The 12229-nt window shown below is 37.3% G+C and overlaps 1 protein-coding gene across 1 annotated transcript; it reads right to left on the bottom strand.

Annotated features, from left to right (window-relative positions):
• Positions 1 to 9603: 9603 nt before the first annotated feature.
• On the bottom strand, positions 9604 to 10533 carry LOC112641349 (olfactory receptor 5K3-like). The gene has a single exon (XM_025418277.3). It carries the CDS (start codon positions 10531 to 10533, stop codon positions 9604 to 9606), a length of 930 nt encoding a protein of 309 aa, XP_025274062.3.
• Positions 10534 to 12229: the final 1696 nt, after the last annotated feature.

The following is a 12229-nucleotide window of genomic DNA, read 5'->3' as shown; positions in this document are numbered from 1 at the left end:
TTTGTCTGATATGTTCATTCCTATATTCCTAACACCCTAAACAGTCAAACTTTATAGAGCTAAGCAAATATTTGTTCCATGTATAAGAGAATGACACTCTACTGCTCAGGCATTAGCAATGGTCTCTCACTAGGTTTCAAAGCAAATCCATTTATCTCATTTTGGAATTCCAGATGCTTCACAGTCAGCCTGTGTCTCATCTATCACCTTGCTTTCTTCCACTCGCCTCACGGTACTTGGCTACGTGCATCCCTTACTGTCCTTCTGTGAAGTTTTGTCATGTAATTTGCTTATACGGTTTCCCTCATCTGAAACTCCTTCTCCCTTTTCTTCCAACTCACTACGACTTATCCTTGAGTTTAAGTCAGATCTCTCCATGAGGACTTTCTTAGGTCTTTTAAATAGAACTGAGTGTTCCTCTTCCTGATTTACATGATACTTACTTGCTTTTTATAATGATGGCATTCACCGCTGTACCAAGTGTGCATCATATGTGCATTGGGCATAAAAGTCTTGACTAAATGTTCTTGTCACCAATTGTGTTATACATCTTTTGAGCACTTGACAACAAATGGAGCTAGTTCTTCAACACATGCTGCATTGACTGCTAATATTCCCATTGTGTTTGACTTTTATCAAGTGCTTGCAATATGCATGGTACTGGAAAAGACAATGGGGAGTGTGTGCACAGGATGTGAAAATGGTGCGATAAATTCTTAGTTTTTGATATGGCTCCTGACAAGAAGCTCATAATCTAGTGGGGAGAAAACAGCACTTACATTGCTGACTAGTGTGCAGTTGACGTTAGTCTGTAACGTTGAGTATAAATGTTATATAAAAATATAGTGAAGAAGGAATGGTGACCTGGAAGAAGTAATATAGTTTCCCGAAAGGAAATCTTTTTAATTTCATAAAACTATCCACGATATGCAGGTAACAAGTGGTAAAGATCATGGGGAAAAGCATTAGGCTGAGGGATCCAAGTGTAAAAGCCTGGACTCTAAAAGAGCAACACCTAATTTAAAAGAAAGGACAGTAAACTCGAGTGACTAAAGCTTACTCATGCATGATATAAGGGGACGCAACAGGTAATATAAAGAAAATGGGAAATTAGGTGCGACATTGCTCTATTGGATTCTTTCCCATTTACTTTCTCTGCTCTGCCATTTCACTAACCCCCCTCCCTTCACCACCACGCCTAAGGCCACTAGCCCCTTAATGCCAACCCAAAGGAATAATTATTTTCCTAACCACACGTAGTGTTTGGTGCTATCAAAGTCTTCTCGGGCTTCTTAGGATAACCCTCCCTGCTTATATAATCTTGATTGCTCCATCTCATTCTTTCCTGCTGGGTCATGTTTCTCCTTTTGCCCTTAATGATGCTTCTTTTTTATTGTATCCCTAAACCTCCTTCTTCTTTCATTCTAGAATTTTCTCCATATTATCTCATATACTTTTGTGCTTTCAACTGTCTTTCATCTGCTGGTTGGTGGCTTCAGTAGAGGAGATATTTCAAACCATTTTGTTATATACTCATATAGTAAGATCATTGTAATATGTTCTAAATATACATTCGTATCTACAAATTAGGTTACCAGTATACTAAAATAGTATGTATTATAAAATATGAAAACAGAAATTTAAAAAGAGTCTAAAGAAATGGAATTAAAATTTTTGATATTTATAATAGTCTAAAACATTGTTTCCTCCCCATTGACACTATTATTAATTAAATATTAATCAGACTGAGAAAAATCATATTATGTGTCATCATTTATACCATAGCTTAGTCGTATGATACAGCAATTCATGCACTTGCTTGAATCTATTTCCAAACATCTCTTAATATCCTACACATTTGGAAAGACACTACAGACAGATATATCGGCTCAAGTAAGAGAAGAATGGGAGTTTTTGTGTGTCTCAGAACAGGAAAGTGCTCTTCAGGAGGTCCACACTGACTCAGGAGGCCAACAGTATTACAAATATCTGAGGTCCAAAGAGACATGAAGCTAGTGGGAAGTTTATGGATAACTCTCATAGCACAATCATAACATATACCCTCCTGGTTTCAAGCAAAATTTCTGTATTATAAAGTCTTCAAAAATAACTTCCCTGCTAGAGGAAGAGCTTCTAACTTTGGCACACCAAGGCACCAAGAGGCAAAAATTGCCTTCGTGAGGTGGAATTTGTCAGACTAACAGGTATAAGTTTGAATACGCCCAGGAGTAATTCATTAGAAGATGAGAGAAGCACATCCAAGGATCAGGAATGAGCAGAGCGTGAGAATACAATGGGCTGCACAAGCAGACAACCTAGACCTCTGTGTCCTCCTCCAGCACTGCACTGACCTCGTGCCCTCATGTCACGTGTCAGACTTCAAAGGACAGGCTGGTCCTACATTTGCTTGGTATGTTGAGGCCAGCCAGGGTATAGTGCTGCTAGAGTATCCCTCCATCCAGGGCACCTTAAAAGACAACCATAAGGGGAAATCCTCCCTTACAGCAGTAGACTGGTTGACTATATCCATTGTACAGAAGAGAAGTGATCCAAGGTGAGAATATGCAGAATCCTAAGACAGGAGAACAGCTTGGATAGTGGTCAAGAGCCTAGAGGGGACAGATTAAAAGGTCAGTGAACAGATGTTCCAAGGAAAAGGCATCTGAATGGATCTACTGGAATAGATAGGAAGTGTGGAGTTCTTCCTAATATATGCACAGTTATACCAGAGAGAATCTGCCATGGAAAATACACTAAAGCACCAAGAACACAGAATGACAGCCAGCTGAGGGCAACCAATTTGGTTCATCTGCCACCCAGCACTGGTAGATTGGGCTAATGAAGGAAGTGCTAGAGAGCCTAGGATCGAGGCATGCGTATGTCAAATGGCATAGGCTGCAGCTATCAAGGCCAGTCCAGCTGCTGTGTGTGCCAGGATCTAACTTGCCAAACACAGAGACACTTTGAAGCTCCCAGTAGGACAGCATCCCTGGAGTCAGCCGCTGGGTGGCACGTTTGCTGCTATGTGCCTCTTATTTTCTGAAGGGGGCAGAGATTCATCTTCACTGGAATCATCATGATCCAGACATGGGTCATCATTCCAACACGTAAGTATTCAGGAGAATTCTTCTCTGAGTCTGGTGAAATGGTGCATAACGTTGCACTAGACCAAGAAATCTAGTTTGCAGTAAGGGCGGTGTGGTGCTGGGCAGTGATTGACACCCTGGCTCTATTCCTACCACCTGGACACTGCTGGCTTAATCAGTTGATAAAATGCCTTTCGAAGGTACAATTACAATATCAGGCCTCTGTCCTCCAGGTTGCACTCTAGCTAGGAACTCAGTGGCCACAATATGGATCCATGCCTTTGGTAGATTGAATATCTCAATCCAGGAATTCTCGTGTGATCTGCCTGGGGAGGTTGCAATCTTGTTCCCACATCCCTGAGTGCTGTGTGTTTAGAGGTCCTGATACTCAGTGCAGATATGTTCTTGCCAGAGGATGTAACCGGGATCCCATTGTACAGAAAGGTCCAGCTGCCAGCCAGTCACTTTAGATTCTCTTTCCGAGAAACCAACAAGGAAAGGAATCCAGAAGGATTACAAGGGCCATTGACTGTCATCAGGAGGAGTTAGGGCTGCTATTATGCATGGGAGCAGCAAAAATATGTTTGGCATTCAGGTGGTCCGTAGGCATTGGTTTGTACTCCCTTGTTCAACAGTAAATAGAAAAATACAAGCACCGGGACTGAAAAGGTCATGGTGGTGATACCGTCAGATTTCATGGGCATGAATCTGGATCATCTCCCTCTGTTTGTCACCTCAGCTAGTAGAGGGATTAGGAGAAGTTGGTGGGAATCAAAGAAAGGAGAAATTAGACCTTAGTGGGGTCCTGTGATTAACTGTAACCATGGATCTGCAGGTGTCCTCTTCACCTTCATCTTGTAAGATTCTCCAGCACAAGAAAAGAACCAAATCCTGGTGGGGCTCTCCCTAGAGGTTCTTATAAAAAATGAGTAGGTTTAAGTAGTACAAATGGTGGCCAGTGATGGATGTTTGGTTCACAGCCAAGATCCCCACAGTAAGAATGCCAGTAGCTGATATTTCTTACATGAATGCCTTCAGAAGTAGGCTCATATAAAGTTAATTGTCTTATGAAGCTCATGTTTGTACTTTGGAGTTAACCCATATGCAATGACTGTTCCATGGACAGTATAAATACCAGGTCCCAGTCTTAGGCTTGGGAATTTCAAAGGGACAACCCCAATCTCCACTTCTCCACCAGATTGGCTAAGGTCTTTGTTGTAGCTATGGTCAGCTCAGCCTTCTGACCCAATCTTACTTCCTTCACTCCGTCAGTAATTATTGTGCCTGAGAGCATTCTCCACAGACTTCTTCCTTGCCCACCTTCCTCTCAGATTTGGTGTTTTGTTTTTTGATATGACAAACAAGTTGCTACAGAGACAAAGGTAAATCTCAGGTCAGAAACATAATTAAATCTACCTTTCAAAGATAAGCCATGTATTAAAGGAATAGTATATCAGTATATCAAGAGGGAAGACTCTTCCCAAAGTCATATGTTAGTAAGTTGTACCCTTACCTCTGCTAAACAGAATCAACTGTCATTACTGATCCAGAAAAAAAGTAAGCATTTCATGTTAGGAAGAAAATAATAGATTACACCCCATAAAACCATTATAATATGAAAACTGAAAATATGAATATTAATGTTTCATTTGTTGAAAATCAAATGATTCTTCAACACTTTCCAAAGACATCAAAAACAAAGAATGTCTCAGAAACCATCAGAGATACGTGAGAGGGGCCTAAAGAGAGGTGATGACTAAATATAAAGTGATATGCTAAATGGGATTCTGGACAGAAGGATGCTAGATTAAACTATGGAAATATGAGTAAAGTATGAATTACACTTCATCATAATGTATCAATATTGGCTCATTCATTATGTCATTGGTACTACACGGGTGTAAGGTATTAATAATATGGAAAAATGGGTCATCATATGGGAATTCTCCATGCTGTCTTTTTATTTACTGTAAATCCAAAACTGTTTGAAAAAAAATTATTTAAATGCATTAAAAGTCTTTGAGTTAAGGTTCTTATTTCTCAGAATGAACCAGAGAGCAGTTTGGGGAAAACAGTCCCCAGTTTTCTGTATCCAGTTACAATAATTGATTCAAATAATTGTCATTGGATGCTAAAACTGTTGAAAAATTGTTAGGGAACTGGATATTCACACGGTGTCAATGTATCACTCTCCAGATTAGATTCTTTTATACGAAGGAAATATCTTTCCCATAGAAAATGTTGATGGTACCACCTTAATGAGGTAATCAGTGAATGCTGCCAGTTAAGACCATTTGATATTATAGGTCTCATGTTGGGAGGAGGAAAACACCACAGCTGTGATTGCTGAACAATTTAATTTAAATCTAATCATGAGAAAATATCAGGAAAATAGATGGTGGAATATTTTACATGATGTCTGATACAAATAATTAATAATTTTAAATATCATATAAGGAAAAAGGCAAGAAGTTTCTTCTAAATTAGAGGAGATTAAAGAATGATAGTAATAAACTGAATAGTGACTATTAATTGAATTCTTGCTGTAAGAATAAATTAATATCAAGGACAATTTGGGGAAAATTTTAATATAAATATCATAGTAGATGATGTTAAATATCTTTATGATGATAATTATATGAGGGGCTGTCTGGGTGGCTCAGTTGGTTAAGCATCTGCCTTCAGCTCAGGTCATGAACTTTGGGTCCCGGATCAAGCCACACATGCCTCAGGCTCCTTGCTCAAACGGGAACCTTCTTCTCTGTATCCCTCTGCTCTTCCCCATTTACCACCCCTTCCACTGGCTTGTGCCTGCTCTCTCTCTCTCAAATAAATAAATAAATCTCTCTCAAATAAATAAGTACGTATACATATATACATACATGGATCAAATATATATATATACACTTTCGCAGGTGAATTATTGGGCAAATATGGTGAAATGTTAACACTTAATCTTGGTTTAAAAAAAGTCATGGGCATTCTCTCCACATTTCTCTAGATTTGAAAGTTTTCATAATAAATCTGGAGGAAATCGTCATCGATTCACATTTTTCTTGACCCTGCCCTCTCTCTGCCCACTTTACAGCTTAGTTTCTTGAAAGTTTTCCTCTCTTGCTACTTTCATTTCTCTATGTTGCATATCATATCGTTTAGTGTGTAAGAATGTAAATTTTGTATTTGATGCCTAGATTTGATCCCTGAGCTCCACCTTAATTATTTTATGGACAAATTATGAAACCTCTTTGTTCTCCATTTTTTCAGTGGGGTATAGGAAATTAAAATCCAGAAATAAAATTTAAAAATGTAATGGATGTGTGAAGGATTAAATGGAATCTGTTGAAACAGTATGCGTAAGCTAAAATGCTGAGAATTGATTTAAAATAAAGTATCAAAAGACAGATGAGTCAAGAGACATGAATCAGATAATATTTATTCAGTTGCAATAAAAGCATTTTTTTCCACATAAGCTTAACAGTAAGAAGAGCTGTTGGATTCTAGAACCAGAAAGGCTGGTTGATTACAGTGACGCTGGGTCTGTTTCTCTGTGATTCCCTCAGCTATGCCCTCCTTTGTGTGTTGACTTCGTCTCCAGGCTCGATTCTCTCTTGATGGTGAAATGGAAGTAGACTGTGCCAGATTTTATGTCCATACAGCATGACTTTCATATGAAGAAAGACTACCTCTTTTGTTGGATCTCTTTTAAAATAAAGGAAATATATATCCCAGAAATTTCCACAAAATCACTTCTTTAGTCGCACTGGCCCCAAATAAGTCACATATTCTTCCCTTAAAGGACCTTTTAGGCTTCAGTGTTGCTAGGGTTGAAAGAGGGTGGTGCAGAAATACATAACAAAATTTGTGCTCCCCCTGGAAAAGGGAGTGGGATCCGTGCCTATGAGTCAAAAAGTAAAAATATCCACTAAAGTGAGAGTTATACAAAGGACAACATTCATCTAAATCCAGCATCTGGATTCTTTTAGATTTACAAGAAAATGTGTTTAGGACTCTCAAGAGCTTTCTTTCTGTGAGTTATGTCTAAGAGTATATACAGTTAGAAATTAAAACCAAGAAATTAAAAATTATTTATGGACCCATTCCAAAGTAAATATAACAAATCTATCATACGATAAGCTAAATAATTATATCAAAATATTTTAACGGAAATGGTTAGGGAATGGCCCGATGTGTCAGGTTCCTTTTGAAGTATTAGTGGTAGGAAATCAGTCATGACTAGGTTGGCACTCACAGGACGAAGATAGGCCTTCTTTTTATTATCTAATAGTTACAATTTAGTATTTTTGTCTTTAAAATGTTGCTTGTATCAGTGCACACCTCTCCTTTCATCCTCCAGTTTCAATTTCATCATCTAAGATATGAATTCTTGAAGTTAGCCTCATTGCTTCCAGCTTCATTCCAATTAATTGCCAAATTAGTTTTCTGAAAAATACAATCACCCAGGTCTAGGAAGAATTTGGTTTCTGATGTCTCTGAGATACATTCAGATTCCTTAGGGTGGCATTTAAGATTCTCAGTAACCAGATGGGTTCCATCCGTATTTCCCATATTTGGCAACAGCTCTTAACAATAGTGGTGTCAGCTTTTTTTTTTTAATTTATTTTTTATTGGTGTTCAATTTACTAACATACAGAATAACTCCCAGTGCCCGTCACCCATTCACTCCCACCCCCCACCCTCCTCCCCTTCTACCACCCCTAGTTCGTTTCCCAGAGTTAGCAGTCTTTACATTCTGTCTCCCTTTCTGATATTTCCCACACATTTCTTCTCCCTTCCCTTATATTCCCTTTCACTATTATTTATATTCCCCACATGAATGAGAACATATAATGTTTGTCCTTCTCCGACTGACTTACTTCACTCAGCATAATACCCTCCAGTTCCATCCACGTTGAAGCAAATGGTGGGTATTTGTCATTTCTAATAGCTGAGTAATATTCCATTGTATACATAAACCACATCTTCTTTATCCATTCATCTTTCGTTGGACACCGAGGCTCCTTCCACAGTTTGGCTATCGTGGCCATTGCTGCTATTTTGACTCTGTCCATGGTTCACCTGCTTCACCCCTGTTCCCAGTGCCATACTTATTTCCATAAACTTTGACTGTGGTCATAATCATTCTCTTTTTCCTACTAACATAATTTTTTAAAAATCATTTTTAAGGCACATCTTAATCTGATGCTGCATAAGGACTAAGTACCCCAGGCTACAAGGATCTCTATTTTCTGAACTCTCAAGCAGCACTAATACAAATTCTAACTCTAACTGAGTCACCTGAATGAACTCGAGGAATCTACTCAGTGTTTCAAAGTAGGATTTTCACTGAGAAAAAGCATGAAAAATCATGTCTAACCAATTGGTAGGTAATCGTTGTGAAGGGTCAGCTCTGTGCCTACCAAATAACATACATGTTCTCAGTAATTAATTTTTTCTTTCCCATTTGCATATATAAGTGATCAATACATAGTTTTGTTTAGTTATTTAGAATTTCCCCTATTTTGTGGCTCACTTATGCCTTACAGCATGCTAGAGTGTTTTGTTAATGCTGAGAGTATAGCAGTAGTTTGCATGCACATTGGTGGATTTCCTATAAGAAACAAGTAATATCAGAGAAAAAAACCCCTTCATTTAGTTTAATGTATTCAGGATTACCCTCCATTTATGAAGGATGCCTAGTCAGAATATATGAAAATTTCAAAGCCCGAATGGATTTCAGAATAAATACCATCTATTTCAACTATAGATGGATAAATCACCAGTAGAGAGATGCACTTTTTCAGAGAAATTGAGAATAAAATTGACTAACAGTCAAGATGAAAATAGTCTTTTTTATTATATATTTTTATTAGTATTCTTTTCTTGTTTTCAATATTTTTTGTAAAATATATGTAATAAAATTTCTACTTTTAAGTATGAAAGTATTCTTGATTTGAGCATAGACATTCTGTGTGAATTAACAATCAGGTATATTCCCTTGAATCAATTCAAAGATAATTAATCAAGTATATTCACTCTACTTCTCACAGATGTGGTATAGGAAGTGATTAATTCCTGAGAATTTCAAAAGTGCCAGAGTTGGTATGATTATACTTTGGTTTTGGGAAACTTGTCAGCAATATTAAATAGAAGTGATCTTTATATATAATATCTTCTAGTCCTAGTATTTGTTGTATTTGTTGAGAATAGTACCTCACTACAATTTGAAACAATTACTTAATAGATAAGTTGTTTTCAGTGTGACACAGTATGTGACCTCAAAAATAATGATTTAGTACATTCTTGCTGGGAGCTAGAAGCTTAGATTTTGAAATAAATTGTAACAGAATGTTTCCTATCTGAACATCTTTATTTGACTCCTATACTATCATGTTTTAGTAATTGAATACTTTCATGTACAATGTGGTCATTTTCTGCTTTCTCAATATTACCCCATTTAGAAAACAGTTTTCTCAAATTTAAGTTAGATTTCCACAGGGGATGATATTTCTTTTAAATGTTATAAAATTTTCTTTATATTTCTTTTCATGGCATTTATTACTTCCTTATTTCTTAGACTATAAATAAAAGGGTTTAATAAAGGGATTACTAGAGTATAAAAAATAGCAACAGGTATATCTTTATCCTCCTCTTTAACTGAATTTGGTCGAACGTACACAAAGAGAAGAGAACCATAGAACATTGAGACAGAGAGAAAGTGAGATGCACAAGTAGATAAGGCTTTGCCTCTTCCCTCTTTGGATTTCATTTTGAAAATCATGAAAAGGATGCAGAGATAAGAGATTATGACTATGATAATAGAGAAGACTTGAACTGAACCAGAAAAGATAAATATCAACAATTCATTGATATAAGGGTCAACACAGGAGAGTTTGAATAATGGAAGAACATCACAAAAAAAGTGATTAATCTGATGAGACCTACAGAAAGTTAAACGAAAGAGAAACACTATATGAATCATGGAATGCAGGTTTCCTGCTATGTAGGCCCCTGCGGTCATCTGAAGGCAGAGCTTCTTCGACATCAGGGTGTGGTACTGCAGTGGGCTGCAGATGGCCACATAGCGGTCATAGGCCATTGCTGCCAGGAGAAAGCAGTCTGCAGTTTCAGCAAGGCACAGAAAATAAAATTGTGCCATGCATTCATAGAGGGAAATCATTCTGTCCTTCGAAAAGAAATTCTCTAACATCTTGGGGGTAATGGCACAGGCACAACAGGAATCCATTAGAGCCAGGTTGCCCAGAAAGATGTACATGGGTGTGTGAAGGCGACGCTCCATAAGGATCAATGCCACCAGGCCCAGATTCCCCACCATGGTCACCAGATAGATAGTGAGAAACACCACAAACAGAACGGTCTTCAACTTTGGGTGATCTGTAAATCCTATGAGAATAAATTCAGTTGTCAAGGAGTAATTATCCTCAGTCATATCCACGTTCTCTGTGGAGATAGGAATTCTGGAGATACAAGAGTCTAATTCAGGGTATGTATAGTTTTCCTTCCAAATTTTCTTTCTACAGCAAAGAGAGGAGTTCTTCAATCCTCTCTTACTGTCTCTGGACACAGGCACACAAATATCTAGGGGATACTCATTCCTCTAAAATGTCAGCTTCAAAAAAAATAAAATAAAATAAAATGTCAGCATCATAACCTCAACTCTGGAAATCAGCATTCCCATGAATTTTTTTGATTTCCAAGAAGAATGCTTACAGTGGACAAGTTTTGTCATTATGAATTCCTGCATGAAGAGTGTACAGATCTAGGGTATCCATATTTGTTTCATTGTTGATCAATAAATTAAATAAACAAATTATTTAAAAAATAATATCAACATCGGTTTTTTTGCAACAAAGATCCTTAAAAGGAATTTAAAATCAATTTTCATATATACGCATTTTTTTAGCTGAGTAAAAAAGATTTCATATGCTCTCCCATTAGAGTGAATGCTTGAAAATAGAATATGACAGATAATTTAACTTTATATCTTAGGAATTGTATGAAAATCACTAAGAATTAAGAAGATGACTTTTGGGGATCCCAGGTGGCTCAGCGATTTAGCGCTATCTTAAACCCAGGGTGTGATCCTGGAAACCCAGGATGGAGTCCCACTTCCGGTTCTCTGCATGGAGCCTGTTTCTCTCTCTGCCTGTGTCTGTGCCTCTCTGTATGTGTGTGTGTGTGTGTGTGTGTGTGTGTGTGTGTGTGTCTCATGAATAAATAAATAAATCTTAAAAAAAAAAGAGAAGAGTACTTTTATCTTTAAAGAAAATTTCTTTGGATATCCAAGGAAGTAAATATCTTTATATTATCATCTCTCTCATTCCTTTTTCTGGTATTACATCCATTTCCATAAGAACTAACTTTCTTATGCCATAATTCCTGTCCATTTTTGCCCAGATTTCTAAGTCCTTTCTTTCTTTATGCAATGCACAGTTTACATATAATGCTACTTAATAAAGTTTTAATTAAATGCTCCAGACCACACTGATTTTCACTTCCTGCAACCTCCAGTGTATCCCGTATACCCACCACCCTCTAAGGTTGCTTCTGTATAATCTACAAGGCTATTTTTTTCATATATGATGCACAGTTTCCTTACTAGAATTGTAGACCTTTGAGCATAGCTATGGCTTCTACTTCTTATACGAGTTGTTTCATACTATAGAAAAGGAGCAGTAGGATTCCAGTCCTAGCTTCATTCCAAAGGCCTGAGATGTGTGAACTTGTCAGTGTACTACTGCTGATCCTCAGTGACCCACTGGGATCTGCAAATGGAGTCTGCTATTTTGAAGAATAGCCTACAAAGGCAATTAAACAAAATTCATCACTGAAAAAATTTTATGAATCATTCTCTTATCTGAATTAACCTCTCTACTATTTACCTGTTTTCTAAGAAACTTACAATTACAATTTTCTGAAGTATGCCACAGTAGTTTAAAAGTTGATAACATTACGTTTGCCTGTATCTTTTAGTTTTGTAACACTCAGATAAAGAAAAACCTTAAAACTTAATAGGATTTTTGAGAACAAATTTTGTTTTCGGACCAAGGCTGTCTTTTATCATTACTTAGGGATCCATTGGGATATATTGGCCACTGTGTCTAATTATGGAAATTCTATGGACA

Source organism: Canis lupus, chromosome 33, assembly GCF_003254725.2.
Source record: "Canis lupus dingo isolate Sandy chromosome 33, ASM325472v2, whole genome shotgun sequence".
Classification (NCBI taxonomy): Eukaryota; Metazoa; Chordata; class Mammalia; order Carnivora; family Canidae; genus Canis; species Canis lupus.
Note: the sequence above shows the minus strand (reverse complement) of the source record. Positions and strands in the feature narration are given on the sequence as shown.

Excerpts from the sequence above, each read along its gene's own strand:
- LOC112641349 (XM_025418277.3), bottom strand. The coding sequence starts at position 10,533 with ATGACTGAGGATAATTACTCCTTGACAACTGAATTTATTCTCATAGGA.